The sequence below is a fragment of the Scyliorhinus canicula genome, chromosome 2 (assembly GCF_902713615.1).
Source record: "Scyliorhinus canicula chromosome 2, sScyCan1.1, whole genome shotgun sequence".
NCBI lineage: Eukaryota > Metazoa > Chordata > Chondrichthyes > Carcharhiniformes > Scyliorhinidae > Scyliorhinus > Scyliorhinus canicula.
In genome coordinates, this window is record NC_052147.1 from 88,361,537 (window position 1) to 88,380,392 (window position 18,856).

General features: G+C 48.1%; 1 protein-coding gene across 1 annotated transcript; it reads left to right on the forward strand.

Annotated features, from left to right (window-relative positions):
- Nucleotides 1-1,435: 1,435 nt before the first annotated feature.
- LOC119962383 (pleckstrin homology domain-containing family D member 1-like) lies at nt 1,436-14,196 on the forward strand. Its single transcript, XM_038790345.1, has 3 exons — nt 1,436-1,620; nt 12,081-12,174; nt 14,078-14,196. Exons 1-3 carry the CDS (start codon nt 1,472-1,474, stop codon nt 14,171-14,173), a joined length of 339 nt encoding a protein of 112 aa, XP_038646273.1. The 5' UTR covers nt 1,436-1,471; the 3' UTR covers nt 14,174-14,196.
- The last annotated feature ends 4,660 nt before the right edge of the window (nt 14,197-18,856 follow it).

Here is an 18,856-nt window from a genome sequence, read left to right on the forward strand (position 1 = left end):
GGACATTGTAGACCCCCAGTACAGAGGAGAGTGAGCACAGTGTGTCCAGTATTGGGACAGTGTGGACCCCCAGTACAGAGGAGAGTGAGCACAGTGTGTCCAGTGTTAGGACATTGTAGACCCACAGTGCAGAGGAGAGTGAGCACAGTGTGTCCAATGTTGGGACAGTGTGGACCCCCCAGTACAGAGGAGAGTGACCACAGTGTGTCCAGTGTTAGGACAGAATAGACCCACAGTACAGAGGAGAGTGACCACAGTGTGTCCAGTGTTAGGACGGAGCATACCCCTAGTACAGAGGAGAGTGAGCACAGTGTGCCCAGTATTAGGACAGTGTGTACCCTCAATACAGATGAGAGTTAGCACAGTGTGTCCAGTGTTAGGACATTGTAGACCCTCAGTACAGAGGAGAGTGAGCACAGTGTGTCCAGTATTAGGACAGTGTGGACCCCCAGTACAGAGGAGAGTGACCACAGTGTGTCCAGTGTTAGGACATTGTAGACCCCCAGTACAGAGGAGAGTGAGCACAGTGTGTCCAGTATTGGGACAGTGTGGACCCCCAGTACAGAGGAGAATGAGCACAGTGTGTCCAGTGTTAGGACATTGTAGACCCACAGTGCAGAGGAGAGTGAGCACAGTGTGTCCAATGTTGGGACAGTGTGGACCCCCCAGTACAGAGGAGAGTGACCACAGTGTGTCCAGTGTTAGGACAGAGTAGACCCACAGTACAGAGGAGAGTGACCACAGTGTGTCCAGTGTTAGGACAGTGTGAACCCACACTACAGAGGAGAGTGAGCAATGTTTCCAGTGTTAGGACAGTGTTAGTCCATGGAACAAGCCATTTAATTACAGAATAATTGATGGAATTTGATGATATCTGGGCTAAAATGGTTATATGTTGAGAAAAATGCGTTAAAACCTCTGAGTGTGCAAGATTTATGGGGTGGTCTAATTCAGAACTTTGCGATGATGAAATAATTTGATTCCAGATATAAAGAGAAACTATTTACTGGAGGGGGGGGGGGAGGGGTTCAGCAAGAGGAAATAATCTTAAAAAGTAGAATTAGTCTGGTTAGGGGTGAATTCAGGAAATACAAAGGGTGTTGGAAATGTGGAAATTCACCCCCCTGGTCAATTAAAAATAAATGTAAACGGACAGGTTTCAGCTGGGTGAGGGGGTATTAAGGGTAGCAGAGTATAATTGAGTGGTGCTGGCCGGAGGGGCTGAATGGCCTCCTGCTGTTCCTCTGACGATGGTATTCACCTATTTCAGTAACGGGCGCTCGGGATCCACAGTAAGAGGCAGTGTGTGTGTGTGGTGGTGGGGTTTGGAGTTGGACCGAGGGCGCGGTGAAGAGGGGAACAGTCGGGCAGCACTGTGCCCCTCCCTCCTGTCCACGCTGAGAGTCTCAGTCCCGCCTCCTCCTCCCCGGGAGCTGCACTGACTCTCCACATTTCGCGCCGCAGCCCGGCTATGTTCAGTTCCAAACCGTCCGCTATCCTGCCTTCTTACTTCAGCGAGTACACCGAGGCAGACAAGCTGGATATTAGCACCAAGGTGCAGCTGCACGGGGTCCTGTGGAAGAGACCCTTTGGCAGACAGTCAGCCAAATGGTCCAAAAGGTCAGTTCATCTTTTTCTGGGTGTTGTTGTTGTAATCTCTGCTTCTCCCTCCAACCCTTCCCCTCCCGAGTCTCTCCATCGTGCTGTTTATCTGGTCCGGTGGTTGGGGTTTTGTTTACCTGTGCCGGCTGCTGTTTTGTTTAATCCAGGGGTTTCCCTGTCAGCCCAGTGGATGCAGTGTGGCTGAGACCTGGTCAGGAACATTGACCAGGTCAATAAATCGCTGCCATCAGCTCATCAGGGCGCCAGCTCTCTGGCCGTGAATGTTTCCAGCCTTTCGCTGAAGTAAACTATCTTCAGGTCGATGTTTTTTTTTGGGGGGGCGGGGGGGGGACGACTTGGTGAGATTGAGCTCCACTTTTCAGCGGCTCCACGTCCAACCAGCTCAGTCACTCTGGGGTGTCCGAGCCGAGATGCGCGCCTGAGAATGTGGGGGCTGATTCTGCAGGAATCCGGTCGCAAGCTGAAATGCAACAATCTGACTCAGTTTTAACCAACGCCTGCAAACATTCTTTCAAACATAATGATTGCCAAATTAAAACGACACCTTCTAAACAAAAAATAAGAGCGGTGTTGCCAGTGGATTGATGTGACTATATGTCCAGCTGGGGGGTACTAGGTATAAATGACGCACTGAATTGTCTATTTTAACTTCTGGAGAGTTGAAGTCCCATATTAGAGACGGGGGTGTTTACTGAGTCGCTATGGAATTCCTCCCCTGTTGGTTTAACAATCGTTTATAGGGGAAAGAGATTGATTATCTTGTATATTCCAGTGGGATGACAAGTGGCAAATAACATTTGCACCACACAAGTGCCAGGCAATGATCACCTCCAACAAGAGAGAATCTAATCATGGTCCCTTGACATTCAAGGTATTGCTGTCGCTGAAGCACCACCGTTCCCACCCCCATCAAGATCCTAGGGTTTACCAATGAGCTGCCACATATATACTGTGGTTGCAACGCAGGTCAGAGGCTGGGAATTCTGCAGTGATTCCCCAAAGCCTGCCCACCACTTCCTTTACGAGGCAGAAATCAGCACGGTAGCACAGTGGTTAGCACTGTCCCTTCAGAGCGGCAGAGCCCCAAGTTTGATTCCCGGCTTGGTTCACTGTCTGTATGGCGTCTGCACATTCTCCCTATGTCTGCGTGGGTTTCCTCCGGGTGCTCCGGTTTCCTCCCACAAGTCCTGAAAGACATGCTGTTAGGTGAATTGGACATTCTGAATTCTCCCTCTGTGTACCCGAACAGGTACCTGAATGTGGCGACTAGGGGCTTTTCACAGTAATTTCATTGTTAATGCAAGCCTACTTGTGACAATAAAGATTATCACAATAATTATTATGAGTGCAGCTCAAGCGACACTCAAAAGGTTCAGTACCATCAAGGACAAAGCAGCCCGCTTAATCGGAATTCCATCCATCACTGTAAACATTCACTTCCTCCACCACCAGCACACAGTGGCAACAGTACAGAATGCACTGTGGCCTCCTTCGACAGCACCTTCCAAACATGCAGCCTCCACCACCTAGGGGGAAAAGGGCCGCAGGTATGAAAAAAACATCACCTACAATTTCCCCTCCAAGTCACTCACCTTCCTGACTTGGAAATATATCGTAAGAAGTCTTACAACACCAGGTTAAAGTCCAACAGGTTTGTTTCAAACACGAGCTTTCGGAGCACTGCTCCTTCCTCAGGTGAAGGAAATATATCAGGAAATATATCGTCATTCCTTCACTGTTGTTGGAACAAAATCCTGGAACTCCCTCCCTGACAGCACAGTGGGTGTACCTACACCATATGGACTGCAGCAGCTCAAGAAGGCAGCTCACCACCAGCTTTTCAAGGGCAATTGAGGATGGGCAATACATACTGGTCGTGCTAGCAATTCCCAATGAATAATAATAACAAATCACTGGTTATCGTGACCCTGGCTGCAGTGACAGTGCTGTAACATCCTCACGATGGCAGAGCCCAGCATGTCAGTGTAAAAGACAAGACTGATGCACCTGCAACCATCTTCACTTCCTCCAGAGGTGCCCAGATGTCAGTCTTCAACCAATTTGATTCACTCCACATGATATCAAAAAATGACTGGACATTGGATACTGCAAAGGCTGTCAACACGCTCAGCATTGGCAATGAAGACTTGTGCTCCAGGACTAGCTGCACTCTGAGCCAAGCTGTTCCAGTACAGCTACAGCGCTGGCACATACCTACTGTGGTATATCCTGTCCACAAAAAGCAGGACAAATCCAACCTGGCCAAAAACCACCCCATCAGTCTGCTCTCTATAATCACCAAAATTATGGAAATGTTATCAACAGCACATCTCAGTCCTATAGTATCACAGCAGGAGCTCGTCAGCTCAACCATCTTCTGCTGCTTCATCAAAGTCCTTCCCTCCATCATAAGGTCAGAAGTGAAGATGTTCACTGATGATTGTACAGCGTTCAATGCCATTCACAACTCCTCAGATTCTGAAGCGGTCCATGCCCACATGGAGCATGACCTGGAAAACATTCTGGCTTTGGGCTCATAAGTAACAAGCAAATGCACACCACACAAGTGCCAGGCAATGACCAACAAGACCAGCAAAAAAAAAAAAATTCAACCATTTCCTCCTGACATTCAATGGTTTTGCCGTCATTGAATCTCCCACAATCAACATACTGAATGCCAGGAAGATCAATGAGGGAAAAATTTGAGAACGAGACAAAGTTAGCTAGAAATATGAAGACAGATAGCAAAAGTTTCTCGATGCATAAATCAGAAAAAAGTTAAAGTGAATGTTGGTCATATAGGAAGTGAGTCTGGGGAATTAATAATGGGAAATATGGAAATGGCGGTTGAATTGCGCAGGTATTTTGCTATAGAGGATACAAGTAACCTGCTCCGCAAATAGCTGTAAATCAGGAATTGGAAAGGAGGGAGGAACTCAGGAAAATTACCAACCATGAGGGAAGTGGTATTGAACAAATTGTTGGAGCTGCGGGCCGACAAATCCTTGGGTCCTGTTGGACATCAACCTAGAGTTTCAAAAGAAGTGGCTAGTGAGATAGTTCATGCATTGGTTTTAATGTTCTAAATTTCTTGGATTCGGAGAAGGTTCCATTAAATTGGAAAATAATGAATGTAACTCCTTTATTTAAAAATGGAGAGGAACTGAAAGAGGGAAACTCCAGACCAGGTAGTTAACACTTGACAGAGGCAAAATGTTGGAAGCTATTATTAACACTGTTATGGCAGGGCTCTTAGAAAAATTCAAGATGATTAGGCCGACTAAACATGATTTTGTGAAACAGAAACCATGTTTAACCAATTCATTGGAGTTCTTTGAAGGAGTCGCTATGGATAAAGATGGATGTACTGCACTTAGATTTCCAGAAAGTATTTGATAAGGCGCCACATCAAAGGTTATTGCCGAAAATAAAAGCTGCTGTTTTAGGGGAAAATATATTGGTATGGATAGAGGGTTGGTTGGCTAACAGGAAACAGAGTTGGCAAAAATGGGTCTTTTTCTGGTTGGCAGGATGTGACAAATGGTGTGCCACAGGGATCAGTGCTGGGGCCTCAACTTTTTACCATTGATATAAATGACTTGCAAGAAGGGACTGAAGGTATATTTGCTAAATTTGCTGATGATACAAAGATAGAAAGGAAGAAAGTAATCTGTGAAGAGGACATATGGAAGCTAGGAAGGGATATAGATAGATTAAGTAAGTGGGTAAAGGCATGACAGGTGAAGTATAATGTGGGAAACGGTGAAATTACCCATTTTGGCAGGAAGCATATTATCTAAATGGTGAGAGATTGCAGAGCTCTGACATTAAGAAGGAGTTGGGTGCCTTTGTTCATGAAGCATAAAAGGTTAGTATGCAGATACAGCAAGTAACTAAGAAAGCTAATCAAATGTTATTGTTTATTGCGAGGGGAATGGAATACAAAAGTAGGGAGGTTTTGCTTCAGTTGTACAGGGCATTGGTGAGACCACAGTTGGACTTTTGTGTACAGTATGGGACCCCTTACCTAAGGAATGATGTAAATACGTTGGAAGCAGTTCAGCGAAGGTTTATCAGACTAATACCTGGAATAGATAGGTTGGCTTATGAGGAAAGGTAAGACAGGCTAGGCTTGTACTCGCGGAAGTTTAAAAGAGGAAGAGGGGACTTGATTGAAACAAACAAGATCCTGAGGGGTCTTGACAGGGTGGATGTGGAAAAGCTGTTTCCTCCTGTGGGAGAATCTAGAATTGGGGGTCACTGTTTAAAAATAAGGCGTTTCCCATTTAAGACAGAGTTGAGAATTTTTTCCTGAAGGTTGTGAATCTCTTCCTCAAAAGGCAGTGGAAGCAGAGTCTTTGAATGTTTTCAAAGAAAGTTAGGTACGTTCTTGATAAACAAGGATGTGAAAGGTTATCGGGACTTGGCAGGGGGGTTACAGTCAGATCAGCAATAATCATGTTGAATGGTGGAACAGGCTTGAAGGGCCGAGTGGCCTACTCCTACTCTTAACTCGTATGTTCGTATTCTGGAGTTATCATTGATCAGAAATGCAATTAGGCCCGCAACATAAATGCTGTGGCCACAAGGGCAGGTAAGAGACTGGGAACGTTTGTGGTGAACTCCCCAAAGCCTGCCTGCCATCTAAAAGGCACAAGTCTGGATGAGTGCAGCACCAACAACTCTCAAACAACCCGACACCATCCAGGACAAAGCATCCTGCTTAATCGACATCTCATCCGGCACTTTAAAAGTTCACTTCCACCACAATCAGTGCATAGTGACAGCGGTGTGTACCACCTTCAAGATACACTGTATCAACTCAACAAGGCTCATTTGACAGCACCTTCCAAATCTGCAATCTCAGCCACCTAAAAGGACAAGGGCTGCATAGGAACACCTCCACCTGCAAGTTTCCCTCCAAAGCACATACCATCCTAACTTGAACCTACTGGCGACCGTCCCAAAAACCTGTTTTTGCATATACTTGGCATAAAAGTCAGTCACGTCAAGCTCATAGTCAGCTTCACAAATGGATGTTTCACTTCCCGGTACCTGATAACTGGGTGCAACAGGTGATATTGGCTGTGTTGAAAAGATGTGTGGGAATTCAAGACATGCCCACACACAGCAAACCCTGTATGGTGACAAAAAAAGATGGTGACCACCCACAACCATGCCAGGGTATGTTTGGTATATCAGTTGACCCCCGTATTTGGAAGGATTTTTCGAGGCTTCTAAGGTTGACTTATACTCTGACATCTGTTCCTTCACTGTCATGGGAGTTAAATCCTGGAACTCCCTTCCTAACAGCACTGTGCGTGCACCTACACCACATGGACTGCAGCGGTTGAAGAAGGCAGCTCACTATAACCTTCTCAAGAGCAATTATGGATGGACAATAGATGCTGGTCTTATCTGCAATGTTCACATCCTGACAAAGCACAATGAAAAAAAAAATCATTGGCTTTAATGATCATCTTGTAGTGATGCCTAGCTGCAGTGACAGAAATGGAAAGCTGTACAGATACGGGAAATCTGAAATATAAATAGAAAATACTTTGCAAATTTGGCAGACGCGCTGTGGGGAGAGAAACAGAATTAATGTTTCAGGTCGATGCCCTTTCATCAGAGCTCGCGATCAGAACTGTTTGTCGTGATTTTTGGTTGTCATGATTACTAGTTTGCAAGGCTGATGAGCCAATTTGGTTGCTTAAATTTGGATTAATTTTTGTTGGGCAAGTATATTAATCTCTGCTTTGAAATTTTCAAAGACCCTGGAAGGGTGGAGTATTTGTGTGAAGAGTTGGGGGGGGGGGGGGGGGGGGGGGGGGGGTGGCGATGGGTGAGGGGGAAGACTGAGAGATGGGGGAGCGAGCTTGAAGGAGAGTTGGGGAGAGGGGGACTGATGGACGAGGTCATGCCCTATGTCCAGGCTTGCTGGACCCCCGTCGCTGCTGCCTGTACTCCATCCTTTGGCTGGTCCTGCAGTTCCTCCCCAGCGTCGTCCTCCAGCCCCTCCAGGTCTGGCGCCTCCTCGTATTCGTCCTCCTTTCGGAGGTGGACACATGTTGTGGAAAACACAGTAGACCACCACAAAGTGGGCGACCCTCTGGGGGGTGTACTGGAGTGCTCCACCGGAGCGGTCGAGCATCGAACCCGCATCTTGAGGAGCCCGATGCACAGCTCAATGACAGACCAGGTGTTTGCTTGGGCCTCGTTGTACTGGGTCTCCGCATTGGTCACCAGCCTCCATTCTGGCATCATTATGCATGTGGTGGTCGCACACGAGCTGGATGTCTAGGGAGTAAACTTCCTGTTGAAGTAGGGCACTCTCTGACAGCCCCGGTGAGCGCAAGGCGATATGCGTGCCAACTATTAGCCCCTGGACAAGGGGCATCCCATCGAAGGCCGAGAAATCAGCAACCTGGGCAGACTGTTGGGCTTAGTCCACATCAAAGTTTATATAGTTTGCTACTCGGGCAAACAGGGAACCCGTGACCTCATGGATGCACTTGTGGGCTGTATCTTGTGAGATGCCACACAAATCCCTGCTCGCACCCTGGAATGATCCTGAGGCATAGAAATCCAAGGCTGCGGTGATTTTTTTTGTAAACTATTTTTATTCTCCATTTTCACATTTTCTTCAGGATTTACATCCCACCAACAACCAGTAAACGGTACCAAATACAGAGTCAAATCCCTTATCAACAACAATGATCCCATCCTCCCACCACCCCAAACAATGGCCCACCTGACAATATAAGCATCAAATAAAACAAACCCTTTCACGGTGGGAAAAACAAAAGAAAAAAAAGAAAAAGGAATCACGAATCGCCTATGGTCACCATTGAACTATAGGGTCCACCCCCCCTCCTCCTAACATTCAATGCCCAACTTAGCTGGGTATACTATGCTGCACCGTACCGCACCTGGCTGAAGGCAGCCCGCTTCCTTGCCAGCTCCACCATAAAGTCCTGATATATACGTATTCCAGCTCCAGCCCACTGCACCGCCCGCTTCTGCTTTGCCCAGCACAGGACCTCTCCTTCACACTGTACCTACAAAAACAGAGTCACTACCCTTGGCGGCTCACTCTCCTTTGGTACAGGCCTCCACGACCGATGAGCCCGATCCAGTTCATATCGGGATGGGTCATTCCCCTTCCCCCAATAGCTTTGCCAGCATCGTGGCAAAATACTCAGTTGGCTTCGGGCCTTCTACTCCTTCAGACAGACCCACAATCCTCCGCTTCTGTCGGCTGGATCTGTTTTCCAAGTCGTCCATTTTGGCTCGCAGACCCTCGATGATCTCTATCACCTTCCACATCTCCTTCCCCATCGAGGCAAGTTGATCGCTGTGCTGTAGCAATGTCTCTTCCACTTCTTTCAGCGCCTCTCCTTACTCCCGTACCTCCGCCACTGTGTTCAATACCGCCGCCCTCACCGGGGCAATGGCCTTCTCCACCTGCACTTTCAATACCGCCCCCATCTCCTTCCTCATCGCCTCCATGTGTTTCGTGAACTGCCTTTCGAGTTCCGTGGCCATCACCGTAATCATTTATTCAGCCGTGGGCAATGCGGCCTCCCCTGGTGCCCCAACCTCTGCTTTTCTTGCCGTCCCCGCGGTGACCTTTCCACTCCCCGACGGACTTTCAGCTGCTTTTTTCATGGCTGTTTTTTTAACTTATTTTCAATATTTCCCTTAACTGTGCCTTCGCCCTGCTTTTGCCGCCTCTGTTACCCGTGGGACCGTGCGTTAAACCCCGAAAATGCCATTCCCGAACAGGAACCTTCCAATGTGCGGTCACCGGGAGTGGGTATCCTCCTCCTCCACCACGTGTTGCCAAATCCGAAAGGACAAGGCACAGGTGCCACACTATCTCCATGTTGAGGTGGAGCCTCCTGTGGCACACGCTGTCCGTCATCTGTTCGAAAGACCAGCGACACTGGTATACCTTGGGCCTCCCTGGCCTGATGGGCAGCCGGGTCCTCAGACTGTGGAGGCCCTGCACATGGGCCGCTGCCTCAAGCCTTTCTCGATGCTGCAGCCCCCGCCTCCTCCAGCGAGGACAGCTTCCATGGGGTCCAAGATATTGTCCATACCATGTAATATCTGTACGGAGTTGGAGTGGGTGAGTGACTGACAACCAGGGTCCCAGGCCGGTGCACACACCAGTGATGTCCCCGGTGCTAGGGCCCAGCCCCTGGCTGTTCAGATGTTGGCCACTGTGACCTAGGTAATGTCTCCTGCAGTGTTAAATGTCCTGGCATCACGGTCTAATTGGGATGCTAGGAAATACCCCCCATGTGCTCCATGGTATTTGACAGCTTTGGCAAAGGGTCATCTGGACTTGAAATGTTAGCCCTTTGCTCTCCCTACAGATGCTGCCAGACCTGTTCAGATTTTCCAGCATTTTCTCTTTTGGTTTCATGCTTTTATGCTACATGGCATGCCTACTCATGAGGATCTGCTTGGGATGTGTGAAGTGCTCACTTAACGGCGATTGTCAATTCCCAATTAGCAATAGCCTTCAGCCGCGTGGCTAGAGGCCTCCATGGTCAGTCGGAGTTATGGGTGGTCGTGGGGCAGGTAGGCAGGGGCTGGGGTTGCCCCCAGAATGGGTACACATGATCCAGAAGTTGGTATGGTGGCATGCAGGTGCTGAGACACCCATCTCCCTGCCCTCTCCCCAGCCCAAGCCATAGGCCGCCAACCTGCCTGCTCTGCCCCCGCCCCCCCCCCCCCCCCCCCCCCCCCCCCCCCCCCCCCCCCCCCCCCCCCCCCCCCCCCCCCCCACCACCACACACACACACACACACACACACACACACACCATTAGCGACCCGTCCCGACTTACACTGGCCCCCACGGGGCGAACCCAAACACTCTCATAGCACCGGGGCAACAATCCTAGTGCTCTCGGGCTCATTGCCTGGGTTTGAAGATGGCTACTCACCTCCTCGGGACCCCACAGCAGTCCTTCCGTCAGCTTCATGTTTTAAAAAGATGTACTAAGCAGCGCCCGCGTGACCTTACTGGGGAGGCCGTCAGAGAGGGGGTCGCTCACGTTAATTGCCTAGAGATTTGGCTTAAGTGCTGAGTATTGGTTTCTCGTCAGGCTTTGGCGGGATCCTGACTCTGCCAATGGGGGCGGGTTAGATAGCAAACAGATTGGCACCCCGCGCGGTTCTTAGTTTTGGCCTCTCCCACAATTTCACGGCCTCATCACTTAAGCAGAACACCACCATTAAATCATACCCAGAATTAGTTTCATCGCTGGGGAGCTGAACTAGCTGACTCAACTGACTTCTCCAAGATCGTGCCATCATTTTGAAAGAGTGCTCTGATCTCTACGTGGACTTGTGGGTCCCCCACACACCCCACCCATGGGGAATTCCCCCCCCCCCCACGCACATGGGTATTGCCCCATAATCCTATCAAGTGATGGGACCCCTATCTGTGGTCGCTGAGGGTTTCCCTTTTCCAGGACTTGCCACACCCCCTTTCGGGCCACCCCACACCACCCTTCACCCCCCCAAATCTTCAGATACCCCTTCATACCCACCCTACACCCCTCACCCTTTATACCACCCTCCTTCCATGGGCATGGCCCCCTAGGCCCTGACCCTTAGCAGTGCCACCCAGGCACTCTGGCACTGCCACCTGGCATTCTGGGAGTGCTCTTACTGGTTTTGCGGTACCACCTGGGCAAGGTGCCATCCTGGAAGTGACAAGGTGCTCACAATCCAGTGGGAGGGTCAGGGGAGCACCCTGCCCTAACCCTGATCATCGAGGGGCCTCCAATGGCCGGGGAGACCCATTTGTGTGGACCCGTGCTAATCGGCTCCTGCATGACCGCTCACTGGGGAGCCGGTTAGATGAGGGGAGACCGTTACATAGGGGGCCTTTCCCATTAATGGAATGGAGATTGGCCATAACTGGTGATTATTGGTTTCCAGCCAAGCCACGGCTGGAACCGGATCGCGCCAATGGGAGTGGGCCAGTTAGATCGGAAACCGATCGGTGCCTGGCTCAGTTCCCGACTTAGGACTCGTAACCGGCTCGCTCGGATCCATGGCCAGTGCAACGCGGCAGTAGATCGCGCCCAGCCTCCCCGGACAGGCGCCGGAATGTGGCGACTAGGGGCTTTTCACAGTAACTTCATTGAAGCCTACTTGTGACAATAAGCGATTTTCATTTCATTTCATTTCAGTATCTTTCCTGAGGCGCATTGGAATTCTGTTTTGTGTTTTCTTACTGATACCAGTGGATTTGATCCTCATGTGTTTAATTGTATTCAATCTAACATAGACAGAATTTCAGTTGGGATATCATGCGTTTGAACACAATTAGTTATTGTTTAAGTGTCATTGAGACTCTGTTTAGTTTAGCTTGATACAGTGTGATATTGTCTCTGAGTGACCTGGCACACTGAATCTGTTTCTCTTTTCCAGATTCTTTCTCATCAAGGACAGTTTTTTGCTCTATTATGCAGAAAACGAAAGAAAAAACTTTGAGAGCAACAAATACTTCAACATACACCCCAAGGTCAGTAACCACAGCTTATCCCGTGTATAAAGAAAAACTGCAACCTCCCAACAGCAGTGTCCTTTGTGACTCTAAACTCTTAGTCAGTCTGTTACTTCGAATATTGTGGTCAACTCGCACTCCAGACAACTAGAGCACACACCAGGGAGTGATATTGAGGGAGTGATATACTGTCGGAGGTGCCGGTATTTAGATGAGGCATTAAACTGAGGCAGTATTGGTTCTCCCAGGCAGATGTACAAGATACCATGGTGTTGTTTAAGAGGAGACTAGGAGACTTCTCCCTGGTGCTCTGGCCAATATGTATCCCTAAACCGACATCACTAAAACAAATTATCTGGTCATTATCATGATGCTCCTGTTAGTCAGAGACGTTTTCTTCTGAATTGTGTCAGTCAGTGCTAGCAAGGGCGGTACAGTGATGCAGTGGTTAGCACTGCTTCCTCACAGCACTGAGGACCCGGGTTCGATCCCAGCCCCGGGTCACTGTCCGTGTGGAGTTTGCACATTCTCCCCGTGTCTGCATGGGTTTCACCCCCACAACCTCCCCGGACAGGCGCCGGAATGTGGCGACAAGGGGCTTTTCACAGTAACTTCATTGAAGCCTACTCATGACAATAAGCGATTTTCCTTTTTTTCATGTGCAGGCTCGGTGGATTGGCCACGCTAAATTGCCCATTAATTGGCAAAAAATTAGGTACTCTAAATTAAAAAAAAAAAAATCAATGCTAGCACGAGGCACCACAAAAATTTACATTTATAGAGGACGAAGCAGCAAAAATGTTCAAGTTGCTTCACAGGAGCCATCAAACAAAATTCAATACCGAGCCAGCTAATGAGACATTACAGCAAGTGGCCAATAACCTGTCATAAGACTGGTTTTATGGAACAGCTTAAAGAAGGACACAGAGATGCAGAGCTGAGAGCCAAGACAACTGAAAGCATGGCTACCAATGACCGATTGATTCAAATCAGGGTTTCTCAAGAAGCCAGAGTGAAAGGAACACAGATTCCACAGAGGGTTGTGGCTCTGGAGTAGATCACAGGGATTAGAAAAGCCATGGAGAGATTTGAAAATCAGGATCAGAATTTTTAAAATCACGCTGTTGCTTAACCCCAAGCTAGTATAAGTAGACAAGCACAGATGGATGAACAGGACGTGGTGTGAGTTAGGAGAGGAGCAGCAAAGTTTTGGAAAAGCTGATGTTTACCAGTCAGGAGAGCATTGGAAAAGGCAGGTGGCATCTGGAGGTGACAGGTGTTCAGCTATCTGCAGAACTGGCAAGATCTCCACATCACCTTTTTGAGGTAAGGCCCTCATATAAAGCGCCGCTAGATAATGCTAGGCTTCTGAGGGATCAAGGATACTGGTAGTCCCGCCCGGCAAGAGCCAATCGGAGGCTGGAAGCTGCACTTGCATGACAGAGCCTCCAGGTGGGCAGTGGGTGTTCCTTGTAGCTCACCCTGAGGCCTGGTATCATTACTGGATAGATCCCAGACCACATCGGAGTGATGGCAAGAGTGGGTGGGGGTCATGGGATCGATGTCAAGGGGCAGGGGTGTATATCCCTCGCCCTTCCTGATGTTGGGTCCTTCAATCAGGCACTGAGTGCCTATGAACGAGAGACCCCCCCCATTAAATTGCACCCATCAACATGAGAGCTAATGAAGACATGGATGAGGCACATCCTGCGCAGTAAATGCAAAGGTTTTTAATCCTTCAACCTTCCCCGATGTAGCTCACTCTTATTACCTCATGCACTATTTTTACCTTTTAAAAATTAAACTGGTCAAGGGCCAAGAATTTCTCTGCTCAATTATCTGTGGTTAAGTGTTTGCCAGGTTGGCTATTTCCAGTAAAATTGTAAATGAATTCCGAGAGAACTTGTTTGTGATTCCACAGGGGATATCTGTTCAGAACGGAGGGAGGTCTTGCCAATCTGTTGCTTCACCTGAGAAAGAAGGACTTGTAATTCGACAGCACCTTTCACAACTCTGACGTCCCAAAGCACTTTCCAACCAATAAAGTTCTTTTGAAATGTAGTCACGTTGTAATTTAGGAAATGCAGCAGCTAATTTGTGCACAGCAAGATCCCACAGAGACCAATGAGATAATGATCAGATAATCTGGTTAACATTGTTGCTAGAGGGCAGCACGGTGGCCTAGTGGTTAGCACAACCGCCTCACGGCGTTGAGGTCCCAGGTTCGATCCCGGCTCTGGGTCACTGTACGTGTGGAGTTTGCACATTCTCCCCGTGTCTGCGTGGGTTTCGCCCCCACAACCCAAAAAAATGTGCAGAGTAGGTGGATTGGCCACGCTAAATTGCCCCTTAATTGGAAAAAATAATTGGGTAATCTAAATTTATTTTTAAAAAAAACATTGTTGCTAGAAGGATAAATATTGGCCAGGACCCCAGCGGGAACTCCCTATTTCTTCTTTTGAAGCAATGCTGTACGATCTTTTACATCCACATGCGGCGGAAGATGGGGATTCAGTTTATGTCATCCAAAAGGCAGAAGTTCTGGCAGGGTGGATTTTCCTCAGTACTGCACTGGAAGTATCGCTCTGGATTGTGTGCTGAACTCTCTGTCGTGGAACTTCAACCCACAGATGAGTAATGGCAGGAGGGAGCCACAGGGTGGAGGTCGTGAGGGAGCGGGGCGGGTCTTCTGATTGAGATGCGCTCAGCCATGGCTGACACCGAAAAAACAACCAGAGGAATCTTAATTTTCTCCCCTTCTGCCCTGAAAACCGTAACTCCTGCTGGGAGATGGTTCCAATGTGTTTGTTTTGTCAGCTCTCCAGCATCTTCCTCAGGTGAGCAGTCTCCATTTAAGTTCATCTCAAAGATGTCCACAAGCTAGTTGACCATTTTAAAAACTAGATTCTGGCTGTATTTTACTCCAGCATAGTTTGTAATTGTATGAAATGATTTGTATTCTAATGAAATAGAGCAAAAAATATGAAACCTCAAGAAGTTCTCCTTTCTAATGGAAAACAAGTCCTGAAATGGGGCAGGGCCTGGGGGTCTGGGACATCTTTTTTGTTCACGGGATGTGAACATTAATGCTTATCCTTCCAGGTGGTGGTGAGGTACTTTCTTGAACTACTGCAGTCCATGTGATGTAGGTACACCCACGGTGCTGTTAAGGAGAGAGTTCCAGGAGCTTCCTGAGCTTTGATTTGATCCATTGGTTGTGAGATTGCTTCCATTGTTTAGCATACATGCAGTTTGTGTTGCAGCTTCACCAGGTTGGCACCATGTTTTTTGGTCTGTCTGGTTCTGCTCCTGGCATACACTCCTCCACTTCAATTGAGCCAGGGTTGATCTCTTGTTTTGGTGGTAATGTTGGGGTAAGGGATATACCAAGCCATGAAGTTACAGACCGTGGCTGAATACAATTCTGTTGCTGCTGATAGCCCACATTACTTCATGAGTGCTCAGCTTTGTGTTAATAGGAACATAGAACTTAGGAGCACACATGGCTCATCAAGCATGTTGTGCCATTTGATAAGATCATGGCTGAACTGGTTGAGGTCTCGACTCCGCTTTCCTCCTATAATCCTTGACTCCCTTGTCCATCAACAATCTACTAACTCTGCCTTGAGATTATTCAATGACCCAGCCTTCCCTGCTTTTAGAGAAAGAGCATCCCACATACAACACTGAGAGAAAAAAGTTCACTTAATCTCCTTAAATGGGAGACCTTTTAAATTCAGTTGTTAGATCTGTTAGAAGTCTATTTCATTTAGCATGACGTTGTCCACAATAGCCATGGACTGATGTATCCATGACAGGTAGGTAGGCCAGTACAAGGTCAAGTAGGCTTTTACCTCTTGCTGGTTCCCTCACCACTTTCTGCAAGCCCAGTGTGGTGGATATGCCCTTTAGGACTTAATCAGCTCAGCCTGTAGTGGTGCTATGGAGCCACTCTTGGTGATGGACATTGAAGCCCCCACCCACTGTACACTTTGCGTCCCTGCCACTTTCAGTCCTTCTTCCAAATGGTGTTCAACATGGAGGAGGACTCATTCATCAGCTAGGGGGGGGGGGGGGGGGGGGGGGGGGGGGGGTAATAGGTAGCAGGAGGATTCCTTTGCCATGTTTGATCTGATGCTATGAGACTTTGTGTGGCTCTGAGTAAATGTTGGGGACACCCAGAGTAACACCCTCTCAACTGTATACCACTGTGCAGCCAACTCTGGCGGGTCTGTCCAGGGATGATGATGGAGGAGTGTGGGACATTGTCTGCTGAGTATGATTCTCTGAGTATGACTACATCAGACTGTTGCTTGAATACTCTGTAGTTAGGGTAGCACAAGTGGATAGCACTGTGGCTTCACAGCGCCAGGGTCCCAGGTTCGATTCCCGGTTTGGGTCACTGTCTGCACGTTCTCCCCATGTGTGCATGGGTTTCCTCCGGGTGCTCCAGTTTCCTCCCACGGTCCAAAGATGTGCAGATTAGGTGGATTGGCCATGATAAATTGCCCTTAGTGTCCAAAAAGGTTAGGAGGGGTTATTGGGTTACGGGGATAGAGTGGAAGTGAGGGCTTAAGTGGGTCGGTGCAGACTCGATGGGCCGAATTGCCTCCTTCTGCAATGTATGTTCTATGTAAAACTCTTCCAATTTTCGCACAAGCCCCGAGATATTAGTAAGGAAGACCCTGCAGGGTCGCCAGGGCTGGGTGTGCCGTTGTCCTTTCTGATCCCTACGTCCATTCTGGATGGTCTGTCTGGTTTTATTCTTTTTTTACTCTTCTATAGATTGGGGGTGGAGCAGAGGTGGGGGTGAGCTGTGACAGCCCCTGTAACAGACCATGAAGTTTCTTATTCAATTCAAATCTTTCTGAGGTAGATTCTCGACTCAATGACTTGGGAGGGGGGGTTACAGAACCACAGGTTGGCAACATTCCATCTCGCTGCAGTTTTCAAGTAGTGCTCGCTGGGATCTGTTGAAAGTTCAATCCTCAGTCTAATGTGGAGTCTGAGGCATTACCCTGCCAGTCAAATCAGCTCCTGATACCTGCCGGCTCCTGGAGGGCACTCAGAACAGATTGTTGGCCCAAGCCCTGATCTACTGACTGGTGACAAGGTGGCAGGACAGGTTGGGAAGCCAGTTTAAAAAGGTGAATAGGGAGACAAAGTACAAGACTAAGGACATTAATCTAAACCTTTCTGAAATACTGGTTAGGCCTCAGCTGGAGTATTGTGTCCAATCCTGGGTGTCACACTTTAGGAAGGATGTGAATACCTCGGAAAGGTGCAGAGATTTAGTAGAAGGGCACTAGGAATGAGGGAAATGAGGATTGGAGAAATTGAGATTATTTTCCTTTGGAACAAAGAAAGTTAAGAGGAGATTTAATAGGGGTTTTGATAAAGTAAATACGGAGAAACTGTTCACACTGGTAGTGGGTTTTTATGATTTGGAAAGCATTGCTTAAACAGGGATGGAAGCAGATTTAATAGTAATTTTCAAAGGATAATTGGATAAATACGTATAACATATGAACAGTGAAAGATGTTCAGTTACATCCAGTGTGCTCCACACAATGATACCTGATGTATCACACAGTATGTACACCCCCCAGCCCAGCCCAAGGCAAGCAATCTCTTTGGAAAGGCAGAAATACAGGTTAAAAAGCCAGGACAATTTGCTGCAGTGTATGGGATGTGGCGGGTTTGGAACCTGAGAAAATCCTCTCTGACCTGCCAGAGGCAATGGACCCTTGACCAGATCACTCTGGTCTTGATGATTCCTTGTAGTAGCTATCCTTTGTAAGCAGTGATGTCTATTGTTGGGCCTGCTTTTACTTAAAATAATTCAGCAAATCAGCATTCACCGCATAACCCACAGCCAGTTCCAGGGAAGTACCATTTTCTGGGAAAAGAATCACTTCCTGATCTAACCTATGTCTGGCTCTATATAACTTAATATTGTGATCCCCTAGTCCTCCCTAACCTGTTTAATTGGAACAAACTGAACTCTGAATGTAATCATCATTTTATCACTATTTATCATCTTTCACTCAACATCCCTAAGTGTAAATTACAGAGCCCAGCTATTTTAATCTATCTTGGTAAAACAAAAATGCTTGCTTTGCAGGGCTCTGGGAGAGGGGAGCGGAGTGCGACTAATTGGATAGATCTTTCAAAGATTTGGCACAGGCATTATGGGCTGAATGGTCTCCTTAGAACATAGAACAGTACAGCACAGAACAGGCCCTTCGGCCCTCGATGTTGTGCCGAGCAATGATCACCCTACTCAAGTCAACGTATCCACCCTATACCAGTAACCCAACAACCCCCCCCCCCATTAACCTTATTCTTTAGGACACTAAGGGCAATTTAGCATAGCCAATCCACCTAACCCGCACATCTTTGGACTGTGGGAGGAAACCGGAGCACCCGGAGGAAACCCACGCACACACGGGGAGGACGTGCAGACTCCACACAGACAGTGACCCAGCCGGGAATCGAACCTGGGACCCTGCAGCTGTGAAGCATTTATGCTAACCACCATGCTACCGTGCTGCCCTCTGTGCCTTCTGTGCTCTAAGAGTCTAAGACTGGTAATGGCCATTTCACAAAGTAATTTGTTGCTGCCCCTTGCACAAAAGTCAGGAGTTCAACTGGCTGTGGGGAGCAAAGCAGCTTAAGTAGATGACAATGCATTTGGTGT